The sequence below is a fragment of the Oncorhynchus gorbuscha genome, linkage group LG18, assembly GCF_021184085.1.
Source record: "Oncorhynchus gorbuscha isolate QuinsamMale2020 ecotype Even-year linkage group LG18, OgorEven_v1.0, whole genome shotgun sequence".
NCBI lineage: Eukaryota > Metazoa > Chordata > Actinopteri > Salmoniformes > Salmonidae > Oncorhynchus > Oncorhynchus gorbuscha.
This window is the reverse complement of record NC_060190.1, coordinates 1,039,787-1,063,441: the sequence shown is the minus strand read 5'-3', so window position 1 is coordinate 1,063,441 and position 23,655 is coordinate 1,039,787. Positions and strand designations below refer to the sequence as shown.

Genomic DNA, 23,655 nt, shown 5'->3' with positions numbered 1-23,655 from the left:
AATGTTGTTGATCCATCCTCTGTTTTCTCCTATCACAGCCATTAAACTCTGTAACAGTTTTAAAGTCACCATTGGCTTCATGGTGAAATCCCTGAGCAGTTTCCTTCCTCTCTGGCAACTGAATTAGGAAGGACGTCTGTATCTTTGTAGTGACTAGGTGTATGGATACACCACCCAAAGTGTATAAGCTAAAACACAAAGCCAACAAGCCACTTGACAGATCTTAAAGAATTTTATGGAATAATAATCTGCAAATATAAGACTTATCCAGAAAGACTCACAGCTGTAATCTCTTCCAAAGGTGATTCTAGCATGTATTGAATCAGTGGTGTGAATATGTATGTAAATTAGATATTTCTATTTTGCATTTTCAATACATTTGCAAACATATCACATCACTTTGTCATTCTGGTGTTTTGTGTTTAGATCAATGAGAATGTGTATTTATTTAATCCATGTTGAATTCAGGCTTTAACACAACAAAATGTGGAATAAGTCCAGGGGTCTGAATACTTTCTGAAGGCACTGTAACTCTGAGCCGAATGCTGGATGTAACTCTGAGCCGAATGCTGGATGTAACTCTGAGCCGAATGCTGGATGTAACTCTGAGCCGAATGCTGGATGTAACTCTGAGCCGAATGCTGGATGTAACTCTGAGCCGAATGCTGGATGTAACTCTGAGCCGAATGCTGGATGTAACTCTGAGCCGAATGCTGGATGTAACTCTGAGCCGAATGCTGGATGTAACTCTGAGCCGAATGCTGGATGTAACTCTGAGCCGAATGCTGGATGTAACTCTGAGCCGAATGCTGGATGTAACTCTGAGCCGAATGCTGGATGTAACTCTGAGCCGAATGCTGGATGTAACTCTGAGCCGAATGCTGGATGTAACTCTGAGCCGAATGCTGGATGTAACTCTGAGCCGAATGCTGGATGTAACTCTGAGCCAAATGCTGGATGTAACTGCTGGATGTAACTCTGAGCCGAATGCTGGATGTAACTCTGAGCCAAATGCTGGATGTAACTCTGAGCCGAATGCTGGATGTAACTCTGAGCCGAATGCTGGATGTAACTCTGAGCCGAATGCTGGATGTAACTCTGAGCCGAATGCTGGATGTAACTCTGAGCCGAATGCTGGATGTAACTCTGAGCCGAATGCTGGATGTAACTCTGAGCCGAATGCTGGATGTAACTCTGAGCCGAATGCTGGATGTAACTCTGAGCCGAATGCTGGATGTAACTCTGAGCCGAATGCTGGATGTAACTCTGAGCCGAATGCTGGATGTAACTCTGAGCCGAATGCTGGATGTAACTCTGAGCCGAATGCTGGATGTAACTCTCTGAGCCGAATGCTGGATGTAACTCTGAGCCGAATGCTGGATGTAACTCTGAGCCGAATGCTGGATGTAACTCTGAGCCGAATGCTGGATGTAACTCTGAGCCGAATGCTGGATGTAACTCTGAGCCGAATGCTGGATGTAACTCTGAGCCGAATGCTGGATGTAACTCTGAGCCGAATGCTGGATGTAACTCTGAGCCGAATGCTGGATGTATGCTGGATGTAACTCTGAGCCGAATGCTGGATGTAACTCTGAGCCGAATGCTGGATGTAACTCTGAGCCGAATGCTGGATGTAACTCTGAGCCGAATGCTGGATGTAACTCTGAGCCGAATGCTGGATGTAACTCTGAGCCGAATGCTGGATGTAACTCTGAGCCGAATGCTGGATGTAACTCTGAGCCGAATGCTGGATGTAACTCTGAGCCGAATGCTGGATGTAACTCTGAGCCGAATGCTGGATGTAACTCTGAGCCGAATGCTGGATGTAACTCTGAGCCGAATGCTGGATGTAACTCTGAGCCGAATGCTGGATGTAACTCTGAGCCGAATGCTGAATGGATGCTGGATGTAACTCTGAGCCGAATGCTGGATGTAACTCTGAGCCGAATGCTGGATGTAACTCTGAGCCGAATGCTGGATGTAACTCTGAGCCGAATGCTGGATGTAACTCTGAGCCGAATGCTGGATGTAACTCTGGCCGAATGTAACTCTGAGCCGAATGCTGGATGTAACTCTGAGCCGAATGCTGGATGTAACTCTGAGCCGAATGCTGGATGTAACTCTGAGCCGAATGCTGGATGTAACTCTGAGCCGAATGCTGGATGTAACTCTGAGCCGAATGCTGGATGTAACTCTGAGCCGAATGCTGGATGTAACTCTGAGCCGAATGCTGGATGTAACTCTGAGCCGAATGTTATACTAGATGAAACATCCAGTTTATAACCCTGTGTTACAGCCCCAACTGCACATTTTCCATCATATTTTGTTGCAATAAAGAAAGTTATACAGAAGACCATTCCAGCCTTGCTTAACTGACACTAAAATTGTATCTTTTGAAGATTTCTCCTGCCGTTTGTTACACAGGTCGCAATGGTTTTCTTTCTGCGACATTGCTTTTCGAATTATCCTGGGTAAATGAAAACCTGCCTAGTGTTTAATTAATTGCAAGAATATTATTTTTGTTAAATTGCGTTTACCCACATGAGTCAGCAGATGGCAATACGAGTCTATCAGCTGGTGCCTCTTGCGTGACGTCTAATCTAATGGACGGCGCGGGACGCTTCTTCAACAACAGCTACTGATTCAGCCATCTTTACAGCTAGCTAGCCAACATAACACCGAAACATTGGAGCTCATTGACCATTTTTTGGTGTATATTAACCTCCGTGTTTTAAACACACCATCTGCTTATTTACTATACTTCATAAAATGTCATATTTATGTTGTCGGTAAGATTATTTATTAACTTATTGCCTAGTAACGTTAGTGGGCTATTCGCTAATGCTAACTAGCTAGCTAACATATTCGACCATGAGCTTGTCCCTTGCTAAAGAAGAGCAGGTCTGCTGGACAGAGAAAGAAGCTCTCGTGAAAGAGGAGGAGGGAGAGGAGGCTGTCACAGTTAAAAAAGATGAAGCTGATACATTGAAAGAAGAAGAAGAAGAAGAAGAAGCTTTCAGAGTGAAAGAGGAGGATGTTACTGTGAAGGAAGACTACGAGGAAGAGGAAGAAGTTTTGGGAGTGAAAGGGGAGGAAGAGGCGACGACTGTCACAGTGAAAGAAGAGGAGGGGGAGATTACTGTCACATTGGAGGAGGAAGAAGAGCAGACCGGAGATCTGATTAACACCCGTGAGTAGTGTACTATCTTAAAAACATGGGCACAAGCGCCGCAGTTGTTGATCCAAACGAGTGGTTTTTAAGGGGAAATCTGCAGTTGAAACAATATCAAAGCGAGATCCCCGCCCCTGTTCCTGTAAAAATCTGAGGGATGGGGCTGATGAAACGTAACCACTCTCAGATTCATAGACAGAACTATGGATGCAAAGACTGACCAACCAAAACGGTAGTTTTAACCTTGTTTTGATTGTATATAGTGGGTTCTGGTGGGGGTATGACAGTTGAACTAAGCTCATGAGGCATTAATAACTTATATTTTCAAGAATCAATGGGTACATGTAATTAATGTATAAGCCCAGAAAGGTGAACGTAGCAACTGCAGATTTCCCCTTTATTTATCTTAATTAAATGGGCATTCTACTGAAGTTCTACACTTTGAGCCATTTGTTCTGTAGTAGGAATTGTTAAAGGTATGGAATCGCCGAGACTCAGATGTCTTACTTTCAATGTATGCCAAACAACAACAAAAAACATTGATTTCAAAGCTGAACAAACCTTTCCACTCTATATGCACAATCACTACTTTTAACATTTGACAACAACAACAACGAAACACTTATACTGTCAGGAACTGTGCAGATGCAAGATTTGGTTACAGGATGTTGGTTCCATCTCCCTTTTGTGTTTGTGTACATTCCAAAAAAACACTTAAATATTCACTCCGAATTAAGAATCAACGATGTCTGCAGAAAGAATGAGGTGTCATTTATGACATCACACACTGACTTTGAAAAACATCTGTTTTGGTTATTGAAGTACAGTAAGGGAAGTGGTTCTCTCTTCGCGGTGATGTATCCTGAATAGGTACACAAAGGTAGAAATATGCACTGTCCTACTTTGCATATTCGGGTATTGTTCTATACACTGGCTATTATTTTAATGAGCTTCTGCCCCCCAAACAAGACCACATTTGGTTGGTCCGGACAAAATCTGAAGTTTGGACATCAAAGGACAGCACAGTTCCGAACAGATCAGTAGAGTACAGTACAGAACATAACTGTAGAGTGCAGTACAGAACATAACTGTAGAGTGCAGTACAGAACATAAATGTAGAGTGCAGTACAGAACATAACTGTAGAGTGCAGTACAGAACATAACTGTAGAGTGCAGTACAGAACATAACTGTAGAGTGCAGTACAGTACATAAATGTAGAGTGCAGTACATAACTGTAGAGTGCAGAACATAAATGTAGAGTGCAGTACAGTAGAGTTCAGTACATAACTGTAGAGTGCAGTACAGGACATAAATGTAGAGTGCAGTACATAACAGTAGAGTGCAGTACAGGACATAAATGTAGAGTGCAGTACAGAACATAACTGTAGAGTGCAGTACAGAACATAACTGTAGAGTGCAGTACAGTACATAAATGTAGAGTGCAGTACATAACAGTAGAGTGCAGTAACAGTAGAGTGCAGTACATAACAGTAGAGTGCAGTACATAACATTACAGTAAATGTAGAGTGCAGTACATAACATAACTGTAGAGTGCAGTACATAACAGTAGAGTGCAGTACATAACAGTAGAGTGCAGTACATAAATGTAGAGTGCAGTACAGAGTAGAGTGCAGTACATAACAGTAGAGTGCAGAACAGAACATAACAGAGTGCAGTACAGAACATAACAGTAGAGTAGTACATAACAGTAGAGTGCAGTACATAACAGTAGAGTGCAGTACATTACATAACAGTAGAGTGCAGTACATACATAACAGTAGAGTGCAGTACAGAACATAACTGTAGAGTGCAGTACATAACAGTAGAGTGCAGTACATAGAGTGCAGAACATAACATAACTGTAGAGTGCAGTACAGAACATAACAGTAGAGTGCAGTACAGAACATAACAGTAGAGTGCAGTACATAACAGTAGAGTGCAGTACATAACAGTAGAGTGCAGTACAGAACATAACAGTAGAGTGCAGTACATAACAGTAGAGTGCAGTACATAACTGTAGAGTGCAGAACATAACATAACAGCGGAGTTCAGAACAGTAGAGTTCAGTACATTACAGTAGAGTGCAGTACATAACAGTAGAGTGCAGTACATAACAGTAGAGTGCAGTACATAACAGTAGAGTGCAGTACAGTAACAGTAGAGTGCAGTACAGAACATAACATAGAGTGCAGAACAGTAACAGTAGTGCAGTACATAACAGTAGAGTGCAGTACAGGACATAACAGTAGAGTGCAGTACAGAACAGTAGAGTGCAGTACATAACATAACAGTAGTGCAGTACAGAACATAACAGTAGAGTGCAGTACAGTAACAGTAGAGTGCAGTACATAACAGTAGAGTGCAGTACATAACATAACAGTAGAGTGCAGTACAGAACAGTAGAGTGCAGTACAGAACAGTAGAGTGCAGTACAGAACAGTAGAGTGCAGTAACAGTAGAGTGCAGAACAGAACATAACAGTAGAGTGCAGTACAGAACATAACAGTATAACATAACAGTAGTAGAGTGTAGAGTGCAGTACATAACATAGACAGTAGTAGTGCAGAACATAACATAGAGTGCAGTACAGGACATAACAGTAGAGTGCAGTACATGACATAACAGTAGAGTGCAGTACATAACAGTAGAGTGCAGAACAGAACATAACAGTAGAGTGCAGTACAGGACATAACAGTAGAGTGCAGTACAGGACATAAATGTAGAGTGCAGTACATAACTGTAGAGTGCAGAACATAACAGTAGAGTGCAGTACAGAACATAACAGTAGAGTGCAGTACATAACATGACTGTAGAGTGCAGAACATCAGTACATACATACAGTAGAGTGCAGTACATAACAGTAGAGTGCAGTACATACATGACAGTAGAGTGCAGTACATACACAGTAACTGTAGTGCAGTACATAACAGAGTGCAGTACAGAACATAACTGTAGAGTGCAGTACATAACATAACAGTAGAGTGCAGTACATAACAGTAGAGTGCAGTACATAACAGTAGAGTGCAGTACATAACAGTAGAGTGCAGTACATAACAGTAGAGTGCAGTACATAACATAACAGTAGAGTGCAGTACATAACAGTAGAGTGCAGTACATAACAGTAGAGTGCAGTACATAACAGTAGAGTGCAGTACATAACAGTAGAGTGCAGTACATAACAGTAGAGTGCAGTACATAACAGTAGAGTGCAGAACATAACATAACTGTAGAGTGCAGTACAGAACATAACAGCGGAGTTCAGAACAGTAGAGTTCAGTACATTACAGTAGAGTGCAGTACATTACATGACAGTATAGTGCAGTACATTACATGACAGTATAGTGCAGTACATTACATGATATACAGTACATGACATGACAGTAGAGTTCAGTACATGACGCAGTAGAGTGCAGTTACAGTGAACAGTAGAGTGCAGTACAGAACAGTGGAGTGCAGTACAGTTCAGAACAGTAGAGTACAGAACAGAACACTAGAGTGCAGTACAGTTCAGAACAGTAGAGTACAGTACAGAACAGTTGAGTGCAGTACAGAACATAACAGTAGAGTGCAGTACATAACATAACAGTAGAGTGCAGTACATAACATTACAGTAGAGTGCAGTACAGAACATTACAGTAGAGTGCAGTACAGAACATTACAGTAGAGTGCAGTACATAACATTACAGTAGAGTGCAGTACAGAACAGTAGAGTGCAGTACAGAACATTACAGTAGAGTGCAGTACAGAACAGTAGAGTTCAGTACAAAACAGAACAGTAGATTTCAGTACAGAACTTCCTATGGCTTCCATTAAATGTCAACAGTCTTTAGAAATTGTTTCAGGCTTGTATTCTGAACAATGTGGGAGTAAGACCACTCTGAATGAGTGGACCATTCAGTGTCCCAGAGAGAGCGTGCCTTTCTTGTTTTCCTTTTATATTGACAAAGCTTTTGTCCGGTTGAAATATTATTGATTATTATGACTAAAAACAACTTGAGGATTGATTATATTTTCGTCTTCCTGTTGTGACTGCCTTTGAGCCTGTGGATTACTGAACAAAACGCTTTTTTGGAGGTTTTTTGGATATAAAGAGGGACTTTATCGAATGAAACAAACATTTATTGAGTAAATGGTAGTCTTGTGAGTGCAACCATATGAAGATCATCAAAGGTAAGTGATTAATTTTAGCGTTTTTCTTACTTGTGTAACAGTACAGAACGGAACAGTATAATGCAGTACAGAACATTACATAACAGAGTGCAGTAACTCCTCCACTTGGCTGGTAACTGTTTGTAATGATTTGTCTGCTGGGCGCTGTTCTCAGATAATCGCATGGTTTGCTTTCGCCGTAAAGCCTTTTTGAAATCTGACACTGTGGTTGGATTAACGAGAAGTTCATCTTTAAACCGGTGTATAACACTTGTATGTTTTTATGAATTTTTATGATGAGTATTTCTGTTTTTGAATTTGGCGCTCTGCAATTTCACTGGATGTTGGCTGGGTGGGCGCTACCGTCCCACACCCCCTAGAGAGGTTAATGGCCTATAATGTCAATTTCTACGTGTAAAATTGTCATTACTTCAAAGGTAACAGAGAGCCCACTCTGGAAATTCTCTGTTAAACTGAAAAATACTCTGTCTTTGGCAGGAGAGAGACCAGACTCTTACTCTGAAAGTGGGACGTGTCCCGCCGAGGAACCAGACCCAGTGATATCCAAATCAGCAAGACCACATCACTGCTCTCAGTGCGGAAAGAGATTTATCCAGTTAGGGCACCTGAAAAAACATAAGAGAACGCACACTGGAGAGAAGCCTTATCACTGCTTTCAATGTGAAAAGAGATTTTCCTCATCAGGTTCCCTGAAATCACATGAGAGAATACACTCAGGAGAGAAGCCTTTCCAATGCTCCCAGTGTGGAAAGAGATTTTCCTCATCGGGTTCCCTGAAATCACATGAGAGAATACACTCAGGAGAGAAGCTGTTCCAATGCTCCCAGTGTGGAAAGAGATTCTCACGGGCATCGCATCTTAAATTGCATAAGAGTGTACACACAGGAGAAAAACCATTCCAATGCTCCCAGTGTGGAAATAGTTTTACCTCATCAGATTCCCTGAAAAGACATATAGGTTTACACTCTGGAGAAAAGCCTTACCACTGCTCAGAGTGTGGGAAGAGATTTAGCCGGTTAAACGGCCTGAAACGACATGAGAGAATACACACTGGAGAGAAGCCCTACCAATGCTCCCAGTGTCAAAATAGTTTTTCCCAGCCCGCATACCTGAAATACCATGAAAGAACACACACGGGAGAGAAGCCTTACCATTGCTCACAGTGCGGAAAGAATTTCACAATGTCATGTAACTTGAAAACACACGAAAGAATACACTCAGGAGAGAAGCCCTATCAATGCTCCCAGTGTGGAAAGAGTTTTAACCAGCTAGGGAGTCTGAAAATACATGAGCGAGCACACACAGCGGAGAAGCCTTACCACTGCTCCCAGTGTGGAAAGAGTTTTAAGAAATTAGGCAAACTGAAACGGCATGAGAAAGTACACACAAGCGTGAAGCCTTTTGGAATTACTCCCACTGTGGAATAGAATTAACATGAGCTAACAAACTCTGTAGAGTAGCCTTTCCACTGATCCTACTGTGGAATGAGATTTACCTTGGTAAGGCAACTGACAGAGCATGAAAGAATCCACACTAGAGAGAAACAATATCAATGCTCCCAGTATGGAGAGATATTTACCCAGTTTTTACCCAGTTAGGGAACCTGAAGGACCATGAGGTAACAAACACAGGGGAGAAGAGAACAGGGGAGAAGCCTTACCACTGCTCCCAGTGTGGAAAGAGCTCTAGTACATCACACATACTTAGAATTCATGAGAGAACAAGTGCTCCCATTATCTCATATTTGTTACAGAAAATGTGTGCTTTTTGTTATGCCATATGAAATCTAATTGGATAAAGTCTACTAAAAAAAGAATTGGTATGTTTTAAAACAAATCTCAAGACATGAATTCTTGAGTATAGAGCACATCAGATGCCATTTGTATGCTTTATGTGATTAAATTGTTATTTTCAAACTCTTGGCTCTCTCTCTCTCTCTGTGTGTGTGTGTCATTCCTCTACATATAATCCGGTTATGTTTGCATGTGATGCTTGTGTGGCTTGAAAGGAATAGTATGGTCTCATCTTGAAAGGAATAGTATGGTCTCATCTTGAAAGGAATAGTATGGGCTCATCTTGAAAGGAATAGTATGGTCTCATCTTGAAAGGAATAGTATGGTCTCATCTTGAAAGGAATAGTATGGTCTCATCTTGAAAGGAATAGTATGGTCTCATCTTGAAAGGAATAGTATGGTCTCATCTTGAAAGGAATAGTATGGGCTCATCTTGAAAGGAATAGTATGGGCTCATCTTGAAAGGAATAGTATGGTCTCATCTTGAAAGGAATAGTATGGGCTCATCTTGAAAGGAATAGTATGGTCTCATCTAGAAAGGAATAGTATGGGCTCATCTTGAAAGGGATAGTATGGTCTCATCTTGAAAGGAATAGTATGGGCTCATCTTGAAAGGAATAGTATGGTCTCATCTAGAAAGGAATAGTATGGTCTCATCTCGGTAACAAACAAAAAAACTTTGGATGTGAAAAATAGCAAGTTTACAACAATAGAGTACCCCAAAACATTAACACACTACCTGTTCATAATGGTATTTATTAATAATATGTATTCCTATTCAGCGTCTACATCGGGGTAGAAGACACTACCTGTAAGATGTAAGAGAAAACATGTCTGGTTATTTTGATATTATTTTTTAGGAGAGGTGCTGGCTAGCAGAGTAGAACACCTGTTTAGGAGAGGTGCTGGCTAGGGGAGTAGAACACCTGTTTAGGAGAGGTGCTGGCTAGGGGAGTAGAACACCTGTTTAGGAGAGGTGCTGGCTAGGGGAGTAGAACACCTGTTTAGGAGAGGTGCTGGCTAGGGGAGTAGAACACCTGTTTAGGAGAGGTGCTGGCTAGAGGAGTAGAACACCTGTTTAGGAGAGGTGCTGGCTAGAGGAGTAGAACACCTGTTTAGGAGAGGTGCTGGCTAGGGGAGGAGAACACCTGTTTAAGAGAGGTGCTGGCTAGAGGAGTAGAACACCTGTTTAGGAGAGGTGCTGGCTAGAGGAGTAGAACACCTGTTTAGGAGAGGTGCTGGCTAGGGGAGGAGAACACCTGTTTAGGAGAGGTGCTGGCTAGAGGAGTAGAACACCTGTTTAGGAGAGGTGCTGGCTAGAGGAGTAGAACACCTGTTTAGGAGAGGTGCTGGCTAGGGGAGGAGAACACCTGTTTAGGAGAGGTGCTGGCTAGGGGAGTAGAACACCTGTTTAGGAGAGGTGCTGGCTAGCAGAGTAGAACACCTGTTTAGGAGAGGTGCTGGCTAGGGGAGTAGAACACCTGTTTAGGAGAGGTGCTGGCTAGGGGAGGAGAACACCTGTTTAGGAGAGGTGCTGGCTAGCAGAGTAGAACATCTGTTTAGGAGAGGTGCTGGCTAGGGGAGTAGAACACCTGTTTAGGAGAGGTGCTGGCTAACAGAGTAGAACACCTGTTTAGGAGAGGTGCTGGCTAGGGGAGTAGAACACCTGTTTAGGAGAGGTGCTGGCTAGGGGAGTAGAACACCTGTTTAGGAGAGGTGCTGGCTAGGGGAGTAGAACACCTGTTTAGGAGAGGTGCTGGCTAGGGGAGTAGAACACCTGTTTAGGAGAGGTGCTGGCTAGGGGAGTAGAACACCTGTTTAGGAGAGGTGCTGGCTAGGGGAGTAGAACACCTGTTTAGGAGAGGTGCTGTTTAGGAGAGTAGAACACCTGTTTAGGAGAGGTGCTGGCTAGCAGAGTACAACACCTGTTTAGGAGAGGTGCTGGCTAGCAGAGTAGAACACCTGTTTAGGAGAGGTGCTGGCTAGGGGAGTAGAACACCTGTTTAGGAGAGGTGCTGGCTAGCAGAGTAGAACACCTGTTTAGGAGAGGTGCTGGCTAGCAGAGTAGAACACCTGTTTAGGAGAGGTGCTGGCTAGGGGTGTAGAACACCTGTTTAGGAGAGGTGCTGTTTAGGAGAGTAGAACACCTGTTTAGGAGAGGTGCTGGCTAGGGGAGTAGAACACCTGTTTAGGAGAGGTGCTGGCTAGGGAGTAGAACACCTGTTTAGGAGAGGTGCTGGCTAGCAGAGTAGAACACCTGTTTAGGAGAGGTGCTGGCTAGGGAGTAGAACACCTGTTTAGGAGAGGTGCTGGCTAGGAGTAGAACACCTGTTTAGGAGAGGTGCTGGCTAGGGGAGTAGAACACCTGTTTAGGAGAGGTGCTGGCTAGGGGAGTAGAACACCTGTTTAGGAGAGGTGCTGGCTAGGGGAGTAGAACACCTGTTTAGGAGAGGTGCTGGCTAGGGGAGTAGAACACCTGTTTAGGAGAGGTGCTGGCTAGGGGAGTAGAACACCTGTTTAGGAGAGGTGCTGGCTAGGGGAGTAGAACACCTGTTTAGGAGAGGTGCTGGCTAGGGGAGTAGAACACCTGTTTAGGAGAGGTGCTGGCTAGGGGAGTAGAACACCTGTTTAGGAGAGGTGCTGGCTAGGAGAGTAGAACACCTGTTTAGGAGAGGTGCTGGCTAGAGAGTAGAACACCTGTTTAGGAGAGGTGCTGGCTAGGGAGTAGAACACCTGTTTAGGAGAGGTGCTGGCTAGGGGAGTAGAACACCTGTTTAGGAGAGGTGCTGGCTAGCAGAGTAGAACACCTGTTTAGGAGAGGTGCTGGCTAGCAGAGGAACACCTGTTTAGGAGAGGTGCTGGCTAGGGGAGTAGAACACCTGTTTAGGAGAGGTGCTGGCTAGGGAGTAGAACACCTGTTTAGGAGAGGTGCTGGCTAGGGGAGTAGAACACCTGTTTAGGAGAGGTGCTGGCTAGGGGAGTAGAACACCTGTTTAGGAGAGGTGCTGGCTAGGGGAGTAGAACACCTGTTTAGGAGAGGTGCTGGCTAGCAGAGTAGAACACCTGTTTAGGAGAGGTGCTGGCTAGGGGAGTAGAACACCTGTTTAGGAGAGGTGCTGGCTAGGGAGTAGAACACCTGTTTAGGAGAGGTGCTGGCTAGGGAGTAGAACACCTGTTTAGGAGAGGTGCTGGCTAGCAGAGTAGAACACCTGTTTAGGAGAGGTGCTGGCTAGCAGAGTAGAACACCTGTTTAGGAGAGGTGCTGGCTAGGGGAGTAGAACACCTGTTTAGGAGAGGTGCTGTTTAGGGAGTAGAACACCTGTTTAGGAGAGGTGCTGGCTAGGGGAGTAGAACACCTGTTTAGGAGAGGTGCTGGCTAGGGAGTAGAACACCTGTTTAGGAGAGGTGCTGGCTAGGGGAGTAGAACACCTGTTTAGGAGAGGTGCTGGCTAGCAGAGTAGAACACCTGTTTAGGAGAGGTGCTGGCTAGGGAGTAGAACACCTGTTTAGGAGAGGTGCTGGCTAGGGGAGTAGAACACCTGTTTAGGAGAGGTGCTGGCTAGGGGAGTAGAACACCTGTTTAGGAGAGGTGCTGGCTAGGGGAGTAGAACACCTGTTTAGGAGAGGTGCTGGCTAGGGGAGTAGAACACCTGTTTAGGAGAGGTGCTGGCTAGGGAGTAGAACACCTGTTTAGGAGAGGTGCTGGCTAGGGGAGTAGAACACCTGTTTAGGAGAGGTGCTGGCTAGCAGAGTAGAACACCTGTTTAGGAGAGGTGCTGGCTAGGGAGTAGAACACCTGTTTAGGAGAGGTGCTGGCTAGGGGAGTAGAACACCTGTTTAGGAGAGGTGCTGGCTAGGGGAGTAGAACACCTGTTTAGGAGAGGTGCTGGCTAGGGGAGTAAAACACCTGTTTAGGAGAGGTGCTGGCTAGGGGAGTAAAACACCTGTTTAGGAGAGGTGCTGGCTAGGGGAGTAGAACACCTGTTTAGGAGAGGTGCTGGCTAGCAGAGTAGAACACCTGTTTAGGAGAGGTGCTGGCTAGCAGAGTAGAACACCTGTTTAGGAGAGGTGCTGGCTAGGGGAGTAGAACACCTGTTTAGGAGAGGTGCTGGCTAGGGGAGTAGAACACCTGTTTAGGAGAGGTGCTGGCTAGGGGAGTAGAACACCTGTTTAGGAGAGGTGCTGGCTAGCAGAGTAGAACACCTGTTTAGGAGAGGTGCTGGCTAGGGGAGTAGAACACCTGTTTAGGAGAGGTGCTGGCTAGCAGAGTAGAACACCTGTTTAGGAGAGGTGCTGGCTAGGGGAGTAGAACACCTGTTTAGGAGAGGTGCTGGCTAGGGGAGTAGAACACCTGTTTAGGAGAGGTGCTGGCTAGGGGAGTAGAACACCTGTTTAGGAGAGGTGCTGGCTAGGGGAGTAAAACACCTGTTTAGGAGAGGTGCTGGCTAGGGGAGTAGAACACCTGTTTAGGAGAGGTGCTGGCTAGGGGAGTAAAACACCTGTTTAGGAGAGGTGCTGGCTAGCAGAGTAAAACACCTGTTTAGGAGAGGTGCTGGCTAGCAGAGTAGAACACCTGTTTAGGAGAGGTGCTGGCTAGGGGTGTAGAACACCTGTTTAGGAGAGGTGCTGTTTAGGAGAGTAGAACACCTGTTTAGGAGAGGTGCTGGCTAGGGGAGTAGAACACCTGTTTAGGAGAGGTGCTGGCTAGGGGAGGAGAACACCTGTTTAGGAGAGGTGCTGGCTAGCAGAGTAGAACATCTGTTTAGGAGAGGTGCTGGCTAGGGGAGTAGAACACCTGTTTAGGAGAGGTGCTGGCTAGGGAGTAGAACACCTGTTTAGGAGAGGTGCTGGCTAGGGGAGTAGAACACCTGTTTAGGAGAGGTGCTGGCTAGGGGAGTAGAACACCTGTTTAGGAGAGGTGCTGGCTAGGGGAGTAGAACACCTGTTTAGGAGAGGTGCTGGCTAGGGGAGTAGAACACCTGTTTAGGAGAGGTGCTGGCTAGGGGAGTAGAACACCTGTTTAGGAGAGGTGCTGGCTAGGGGAGTAGAACACCTGTTTAGGAGAGGTGCTGGCTAGGGGAGTAGAACACCTGTTTAGGAGAGGTGCTGTTTAGGAGAGTAGAACACCTGTTTAGGAGAGGTGCTGGCTAGCAGAGTACAACACCTGTTTAGGAGAGGTGCTGGCTAGCAGAGTAGAACACCTGTTTAGGAGAGGTGCTGGCTAGGGGAGTAGAACACCTGTTTAGGAGAGGTGCTGGCTAGCAGAGTAGAACACCTGTTTAGGAGAGGTGCTGGCTAGCAGAGTAGAACACCTGTTTAGGAGAGGTGCTGGCTAGGGGAGTAGAACACCTGTTTAGGAGAGGTGCTGGCTAGGGGAGTAGAACACCTGTTTAGGAGAGGTGCTGGCTAGGGGAGTAGAACACCTGTTTAGGAGAGGTGCTGGCTAGGGAGTAGAACACCTGTTTAGGAGAGGTGCTGGCTAGGGGAGTAGAACACCTGTTTAGGAGAGGTGCTGGCTAGCAGAGTAGAACACCTGTTTAGGAGAGGTGCTGGCTAGGGGAGTAGAACACCTGTTTAGGAGAGGTGCTGGCTAGGGGAGTAGAACACCTGTTTAGGAGAGGTGCTGGCTAGGGGAGTAGAACACCTGTTTAGGAGAGGTGCTGGCTAGCAGAGTAGAACACCTGTTTAGGAGAGGTGCTGGCTAGCAGAGTAGAACACCTGTTTAGGAGAGGTGCTGGCTAGGGGAGTAGAACACCTGTTTAGGAGAGGTGCTGGCTAGGAGAGTAGAACACCTGTTTAGGAGAGGTGCTGGCTAGGGGAGTAGAACACCTGTTTAGGAGAGGTGCTGGCTAGGGGAGTAGAACACCTGTTTAGGAGAGGTGCTGGCTAGGGGAGTAGAACACCTGTTTAGGAGAGGTGCTGGCTAGCAGAGTAGAACACCTGTTTAGGAGAGGTGCTGGCTAGGGGAGTAGAACACCTGTTTAGGAGAGGTGCTGGCTAGGGGAGTAGAACACCTGTTTAGGAGAGGTGCTGGCTAGGGAGTAGAACACCTGTTTAGGAGAGGTGCTGGCTAGCAGAGTAGAACACCTGTTTAGGAGAGGTGCTGGCTAGCGGAGTAGAACACCTGTTTAGGAGAGGTGCTGGCTAGGGGAGTAGAACACCTGTTTAGGAGAGGTGCTGGCTAGGGGAGTAAAACACCTGTTTAGGAGAGGTGCTGGCTAGGGAGTAAAACACCTGTTTAGGAGAGGTGCTGGCTAGGGGAGTAGAACACCTGTTTAGGAGAGGTGCTGGCTAGGGGAGTAGAACACCTGTTTAGGAGAGGTGCTGGCTAGCAGAGTAGAACACCTGTTTAGGAGAGGTGCTGGCTAGCGGAGTAGAACACCTGTTTAGGAGAGGTGCTGGCTAGGGAGTAGAACACCTGTTTAGGAGAGGTGCTGGCTAGGGGAGTAAAACACCTGTTTAGGAGAGGTGCTGGCTAGGGAGTAGAACACCTGTTTAGGAGAGGTGCTGGCTAGCAGAGTAGAACACCTGTTTAGGAGAGGTGCTGGCTAGGGAGTAGAACACCTGTTTAGGAGAGGTGCTGGCTAGCAGAGTAGAACACCTGTTTAGGAGAGGTGCTGGCTAGGGGAGTAGAACACCTGTTTAGGAGAGGTGCTGGCTAGGGAGTAGAACACCTGTTTAGGAGAGGTGCTGGCTAGGGGAGGAGAACACCTGTTTAGGAGAGGTGCTGGCTAGGGGAGTAAAACACCTGTTTAGGAGAGGTGCTGGCTAGGGAGTAAAACACCTGTTTAGGAGAGGTGCTGGCTAGGGGAGTAGAACACCTGTTTAGGAGAGGTGCTGGCTAGGGAGTAGAACACCTGTTTAGGAGAGGTGCTGGCTAGCGGAGTAGAACACCTGTTTAGGAGAGGTGCTGGCTAGGGGAGGAGAACACCTGTTTAGGAGAGGTGCTGGCTAGGGGAGTAGAACACCTGTTTAGGAGAGGTGCTGGCTAGGGGAGTAGAACACCTGTTTAGGAGAGGTGCTGGCTAGCAGAGTAGAACACCTGTTTAGGAGAGGTGCTGGCTAGCAGAGTAGAACACCTGTTTAGGAGAGGTGCTGGCTAGGGGAGTAGAACACCTGTTTAGGAGAGGTGCTGGCTAGCAGAGTAGAACACCTGTCTAGGAGAGGTGCTGGCTAGCAGAGTAGAACACCTGTTTAGGAGAGGTGCTGGCTAGCAGAGTAGAACACCTGTTTAGGAGAGGTGCTGGCTAGGGGAGTAGAACACCTGTTTAGGAGAGGTGCTGGCTAGGGGAGTAGAACACCTGTTTAGGAGAGGTGCTGGCTAGGGGAGTAGAACACCTGTTTAGGAGAGGTGCTGGCTAGGGGAGTAGAACACCTGTTTAGGAGAGGTGCTGGCTAGCAGAGTAGAACACCTGTTTAGGAGAGGTGCTGGCTAGCAGAGTAGAACACCTGTTTAGGAGAGGTGCTGGCTAGCAGAGTAGAACACCTGTTTAGGAGAGGTGCTGGCTAGGGGAGTAGAACACCTGTTTAGGAGAGGTGCTGGCTAGGGGAGTAGAACACCTGTTTAGGAGAGGTGCTAGCTAGGGGAGTAGAACACCTGTTTAGGAGAGGTGCTGGCTAGGGGTAGAACACCTGTTTAGGAGAGGTGCTGGCTAGGGGAGTAGAACACCTGTTTAGGAGAGGTGCTGGCTAGGGGAGTAGAACACCTGTTTAGGAGAGGTGCTGGCTAGGGGAGTAGAACACCTGTTTAGGAGAGGTGCTGGCTAGCAGAGTAGAACACCTGTTTAGGAGAGGTGCTGGCTAGGGGAGTAGAACACCTGTTTAGGAGAGGTGCTGGCTAGCAGAGTAGAACACCTGTCTAGGAGACTGGCTAGCAGAGTAGAACACCTGTTTAGGAGAGGTGCTGGCTAGCAGAGTAGAACACCTGTTTAGGAGAGGTGCTGGCTAGGGGAGTAGAACACCTGTTTAGGAGAGGTGCTGGCTAGGGGAGTAGAACACCTGTTTAGGAGAGGTGCTGGCTAGGGGAGTAGAACACCTGTTTAGGAGAGGTGCTGGCTAGGGGAGTAGAACACCTGTTTAGGAGAGGTGCTGGCTAGCAGAGTAGAACACCTGTTTAGGAGAGGTGCTGGCTAGCAGAGTAGAACACCTGTTTAGGAGAGGTGCTGGCTAGCAGAGTAGAACACCTGTTTAGGAGAGGTGCTGGCTAGGGGAGTAGAACACCTGTTTAGGAGAGGTGCTGGCTAGGGGAGTAGAACACCTGTTTAGGAGAGGTGCTAGCTAGGGGAGTAGAACACCTGTTTAGGAGAGGTGCTGGCTAGGGGAGGAGAACACCTGTTTAGGAGAGGTGCTGGCTAGGGGAGTAGAACACCTGTTTAGGAGAGGTGCTGGCTAGGGGAGTAGAACACCTTTTAGGAGAGGTGCTGGCTAGGGAGTAGAACACCTGTTTAGGAGAGGTGCTGGCTAGGGAGTAGAACACCTGTTTAGGAGAGGTGCTGGCTAGGGGAGTAGAACACCTGTTTAGGAGAGGTGCTGGCTAGCAGAGTAGAACACCTGTTTAGGAGAGGTGCTGGCTAGGGGAGTAGAACACCTGTTTAGGAGAGGTGCTGGCTAGCAGAGTAGAACACCTGTTTAGGAGAGGTGCTGGCTAGCAGAGTAGAACACCTGTTTAGGAGAGGTGCTGGCTAGGGAGTAGAACACCTGTTTAGGAGAGGTGCTGTTTAGGAGAGTAGAACACCTGTTTAGGAGAGGTGCTGGCTAGGGGAGTAGAACACCTGTTTAGGAGAGGTGCTGGCTAGGGGAGTAGAACACCTGTTTAGGAGAGGTGCTGGCTAGGGAGTAGAACACCTGTTTAGGAGAGGTGCTGGCTAGCAGAGTAGAACACCTGTTTAGGAGAGGTGCTGGCTAGGGGAGTAGAACACCTGTTTAGGAGAGGTGCTGGCTAGGGGAGTAGAACACCTGTTTAGGAGAGGTGCTGGCTAGGGGAGTAGAACACCTGTTTAGGAGAGGTGATGGCTAGGGGAGTAGAACACCTGTTTAGGAGAGGTGCTGGCTAGGGGAGTAGAACACCTGTTTAGGAGAGGTGCTGGCTAGGGGAGTAGAACACCTGTTTAGGAGAGGTGCTGGCTAGGGGAGTAGAACACCTGTTTAGGAGAGGTGCTGGCTAGCAGAGTAGAACACCTGTTTAGGAGAGGTGCTGGCTAGCAGAGTAGAACACCTGTTTAGGAGAGGTGCTGGCTAGCGGAGTAGAACACCTGTTTAGGAGAGGTGCTGGCTAGGGGAGTAGAACACCTGTTTAGGAGAGGTGCTGGCTAGGGGAGTAAAACACCTGTTTAGGAGAGGTGCTGGCTAGGGGAGTAGAACACCTGTTTAGGAGAGGTGCTGGCTAGCAGAGTAGAACACCTGTTTAGGAGAGGTGCTGGCTAGGGGAGTAGAACACCTGTTTAGGAGAGGTGCTGGCTAGCAGAGTAGAACACCTGTTTAGGAGAGGTGCTGGCTAGGGGAGTAGAACACCTGTTTAGGAGAGGTGCTGGCTAGGGGAGTAGAACACCTGTTTAGGAGAGGTGCTGGCTAGGGGAGGAGAACACCTGTTTAGGAGAGGTGCTGGCTAGGGGAGTAAAACACCTGTTTAGGAGAGGTGCTGGCTAGGGGAGTAAAACACCTGTTTAGGAGAGGTGCTGGCTAGGGGAGTAAAACACCTGTTTAGGAGAGGTGCTGGCTAGGGGAGTAGAACACCTGTTTAGGAGAGGTGCTGGCTAGCGGAGTAGAACACCTGTTTAGGAGAGGTGCTGGCTAGGGGAGGAGAACACCTGTTTAGGAGAGGTGCTGGCTAGGGGAGTAGAACACCTGTTTAGGAGAGGTGCTGGCTAGGGGAGTAGAACACCTGTTTAGGAGAGGTGCTGGCTAGCAGAGTAGAACACCTGTTTAGGAGAGGTGCTGGCTAGCAGAGTAGAACACCTGTTTAGGAGAGGTGCTGGCTAGGGAGTAGAACACCTGTTTAGGAGAGGTGCTGGCTGCAGAGTAGAACACCTGTCTAGGAGAGGTGCTGGCTAGCAGAGTAGAACACCTGTTTAGGAGAGGTGCTGGCTAGCAGAGTAGAACACCTGTTTAGGAGAGGTGCTGGCTAGGGGAGTAGAACACCTGTTTAGGAGAGGTGCTGGCTAGGGGAGTAGAACACCTGTTTAGGAGAGGTGCTGGCTAGGGGAGGAGAACACCTGTTTAGGAGAGGTGCTGGCTAGGGGAGTAGAACACCTGTTTAGGAGAGGTGCTGGCTAGCAGAGTAGAACACCTGTTTAGGAGAGGTGCTGGCTAGCAGAGTAGAACACCTGTTTAGGAGAGGTGCTGGCTAGCAGAGTAGAACACCTGTCTAGGAGAGGTGCTGGCTAGGGGAGTAGAACACCTGTTTAGGAGAGGTGCTGGCTAGGGGAGTAGAACACCTGTTTAGGAGAGGTGCTAGCTAGGGGAGTAGAACACCTGTTTAGGAGAGGTGCTGGCTAGGGGAGGAGAACACCTGTTTAGGAGAGGTGCTGGCTAGGGGAGTAGAACACCTGTTTAGGAGAGGTGCTGGCTAGGGGAGTAGAACACCTTTTTAGGAGAGGTGCTGGCTAGGGGAGTAGAACACCTGTTTAGGAGAGGTGCTGGCTAGGGGAGTAGAACACCTGTTTAGGAGAGGTGCTGGCTAGGGGAGTAGAACACCTGTTTAGGAGAGAGTGCTGGCTAGCAGAGTAGAACACCTGTTTAGGAGAGGTGCTGGCTAGGGGAGTAGAACACCTGTTTAGGAGAGGTGCTGGCTAGCAGAGTAGAACACCTGTTTAGGAGAGGTGCTGGCTAGCAGAGTAGAACACCTGTTTAGGAGAGGTGCTGGCTAGGGGAGTAGAACACCTGTTTAGGAGAGGTGCTGTTTAGGAGAGTAGAACACCTGTTTAGGAGAGGTGCTGGCTAGGGGAGTAGAACACCTGTTTAGGAGAGGTGCTGGCTAGGGGAGTAGAACACCTGTCTAGGAGAGGTGCTGGCTAGGGGAGTAGAACACCTGTTTAGGAGAGGTGCTGGCTAGCAGAGTAGAACACCTGTTTAGGAGAGGTGCTGGCTAGGGGAGTAGAACACCTGTTTAGGAGAGGTGCTGGCTAGGGGAGTAGAACACCTGTTTAGGAGAGGTGCTGGCTAGGGGAGTAGAACACCTGTTTAGGAGAGGTGATGGCTAGGGGAGTAGAACACCTGTTTAGGAGAGGTGCTGGCTAGGGGAGTAGAACACCTGTTTAGGAGAGGTGCTGGCTAGGGGAGTAGAACACCTGTTTAGGAGAGGTGCTGGCTAGGGGAGTAGAACACCTGTTTAGGAGAGGTGCTGGCTAGCAGAGTAGAACACCTGTTTAGGAGAGGTGCTGGCTAGCGGAGTAGAACACCTGTTTAGGAGAGGTGCTGGCTAGGGGAGTAGAACACCTGTTTAGGAGAGGTGCTGGCTAGGGGAGTAAAACACCTGTTTAGGAGAGGTGCTGGCTAGGGGAGTAGAACACCTGTTTAGGAGAGGTGCTGGCTAGCAGAGTAGAACACCTGTTTAGGAGAGGTGCTGGCTAGGGGAGTAGAACACCTGTTTAGGAGAGGTGCTGGCTAGCAGAGTAGAACACCTGTTTAGGAGAGGTGCTGGCTAGGGGAGTAGAACACCTGTTTAGGAGAGGTGCTGGCTAGGGGAGTAGAACACCTGTTTAGGAGAGGTGCTGGCTAGGGGAGGAGAACACCTGTTTAGGAGAGGTGCTGGCTAGGGGAGTAAAACACCTGTTTAGGAGAGGTGCTGGCTAGGGGAGTAAAACACCTGTTTAGGAGAGGTGCTGGCTAGGGGAGTAAAACACCTGTTTAGGAGAGGTGCTGGCTAGGGGAGTAGAACACCTGTTTAGGAGAGGTGCTGGCTAGCGGAGTAGAACACCTGTTTAGGAGAGGTGCTGGCTAGGGGAGGAGAACACCTGTTTAGGAGAGGTGCTGGCTAGGGGAGTAGAACACCTGTTTAGGAGAGGTGCTGGCTAGGGAGTAGAACACCTGTTTAGGAGAGGTGCTGGCTAGCAGAGTAGAACACCTGTTTAGGAGAGGTGCTGGCTAGCAGAGTAGAACACCTGTTTAGGAGAGGTGCTGGCTAGGGGAGTAGAACACCTGTTTAGGAGAGGTGCTGGCTAGCAGAGTAGAACACCTGTCTAGGAGAGGTGCTGGCTAGCAGAGTAGAACACCTGTTTAGGAGAGGTGCTGGCTAGCAGAGTAGAACACCTGTTTAGGAGAGGTGCTGGCTAGGGGAGTAGAACACCTGTTTAGGAGAGGTGCTGGCTAGGGGAGGAGAACACCTGTTTAGGAGAGGTGCTGGCTAGGGGAGTAGAACACCTGTTTAGGAGAGGTGCTGGCTAGCAGAGTAGAACACCTGTTTAGGAGAGGTGCTGGCTAGCAGAGTAGAACACCTGTTTAGGAGAGGTGCTGGCTAGCAGAGTAGAACACCTGTCTAGGAGAGGTGCTGGCTAGGGGGAGTAGAACACCTGTTTAGGAGAGGTGCTGGCTAGGGAGTAGAACACCTGTTTAGGAGAGGTGCTAGCTAGGGGAGTAGAACACCTGTTTAGGAGAGGTGCTGGCTAGGGGAGGAGAACACCTGTTTAGGAGAGGTGCTGGCTAGGGGAGTAGAACACCTGTTTAGGAGAGGTGCTGGCTAGGGGAGTAGAACACCTTTTTAGGAGAGGTGCTGGCTAGGGGAGTAGAACACCTGTTTAGGAGAGGTGCTGGCTAGGGGAGTAGAACACCTGTTTAGGAGAGGTGCTGGCTAGGGGAGTAGAACACCTGTTTAGGAGAGGTGCTGGCTAGCAGAGTAGAACACCTGTTTAGGAGAGGTGCTGGCTAGAGGAGGAGAACACCTGTTTAGGAGAGGTGCTGGCTAGGGGAGTAGAACACCTGTTTAGGAGAGGTGCTTGCTAGGGGAGGAGAACACCTGTTTAGGAGATGTGCTGGCTAGCAGAGTAGAACACCTGTTTAGGAGATGTGAACACCTGTTTAGGAGAGGTGCTGGCTAGGGGAGGAGAACACCTGTTTAGGAGAGGTGCTGGCTAGGGGAGGAGAACACCTGTTTAGGAGAGGTGCTGGCTAGGGGAGGAGAACACCTGTTTAGGAGAGGTGCTGGCTAGGGGAGTAGAACACCTGTTTAGGAGAGGTGCTGGCTAGGGGAGTAGAACACCTGTTTAGGAGAGGTGCTGGCTAGGGGAGGAGAACACCTGTTTAGGAGATGTGCTGGCTAGCAGAGTAGAACACCTGTTTAGGAGATGTGAACACCTGTTTAGGAGAGGTGCTGGCTAGGGGAGGAGAACACCTGTTTAGGAGAGGTGCTGGCTAGGGGAGGAGAACACCTGTTTAGGAGAGGTGCTGGCTAGGGGAGTAGAACACCTGTTTAGGAGAGGTGCTGGCTAGGGGAGTAGAACACCTGTTTAGGAGAGGTGCTGGCTAGCAGAGTAGAACACCTGTTTAGGAGAGGTGCTGGCTAGGGGAGTAGAACACCTGTTTAGGAGAGGTGCTGGCTAGGGGAGTAGAACACCTGTTTAGGAGAGGTGCTGGCTAGGGGAGTAGAACACCTGTTTAGGAGAGGTGCTGGCTAGGGGAGGAGAACATCTGTTTAGGAGAGGTGCTGCACCATCTGCTTTTCTAATGTATTACTTTGATTCAAATCAGATCAAGTCTTAACTGGTGATAGCAGACACCCACATAGCGGATGTGGTGGTGGAACTGCGTTGGAGCCTCAAATCGGTGAGCAGCTACTCTTACGACCGTTGTCACAAAAGCCACAACTAGCCCCACTTGCTTTAGAAGTTAAGAATGAGACAAGTGTAGGTTATATAGAAATAACAACATGGTCTCGGAGCGTTTCGTATTATTCTGTACGTAAATCTTAGACACCCCATTTAGTATGATACCGTGTGTTACCTTTCATATTATTCTTTACGTAAATCCAAGACACCCCATTTAGTATGATACCGTGTGTTACCTTTCATATTATTCTGTACGTAAATCTAAGACACCCCATTTAGTATGATACCGTGTGTTACCTTTCATATTATTCTGTACGTAAATCTAAGACACCCCATTTAGTATGATACCGTGTGTTACCTTTCATATTATTCTTTACGTAAATCTAAGACACCCCATTTAGTATGATACCGTGTGTTACCTTTTAGTATGATACATATTATTCTGTACGTAAATCTAAGACACTCCATTTAGTATGATACCGTGTGTTACCTTTCATATTATTCTGTACGTAAATCTAAGACACTCCATTTAGTATGATACCGTGTGTTACCTTTCATATTATTCTGTACGTAAATCTAAGACACTCCATTTAGTATGATACCGTGTGTTACCTTTCATATTATTCTGTACGTAAATCTAAGACACTCCATTTAGTATGATACCGTGTGTTACCTTTCATATTATTCTGTACGTAAATCTAAGACACTCCATTTAGTATGATACCGTGTGTTACCTTTCATATTATTCTGTACGTAAATCTA

General features: G+C 47.4%; 1 protein-coding gene across 2 annotated transcripts in view; it reads left to right on the top strand.

The window, feature by feature from the left end:
• The first annotated feature begins 2,570 nt into the window (after nucleotides 1-2,570).
• Nucleotides 2,571-23,655, top strand: part of LOC124002748 (zinc finger protein OZF-like) — a 31,673-nt gene continuing 10,588 nt past the window's right edge. Inside the window, exons 1-2 of one of the 2 annotated variants that reach the window (XM_046310464.1) lie at nucleotides 2,577-3,190; nucleotides 7,821-9,262. In XM_046310464.1, the coding sequence (XP_046166420.1) occupies nucleotides 2,872-3,190; nucleotides 7,821-8,770 (1,269 nt within the window). In that variant the 5' untranslated portion in view covers nucleotides 2,577-2,871 and the 3' untranslated portion in view covers nucleotides 8,771-9,262. Of the gene's footprint in view, nucleotides 3,191-7,820; nucleotides 9,263-23,655 lie in introns of those variants that run through there. The other variant, XM_046310466.1, reaches the window with a different exon arrangement.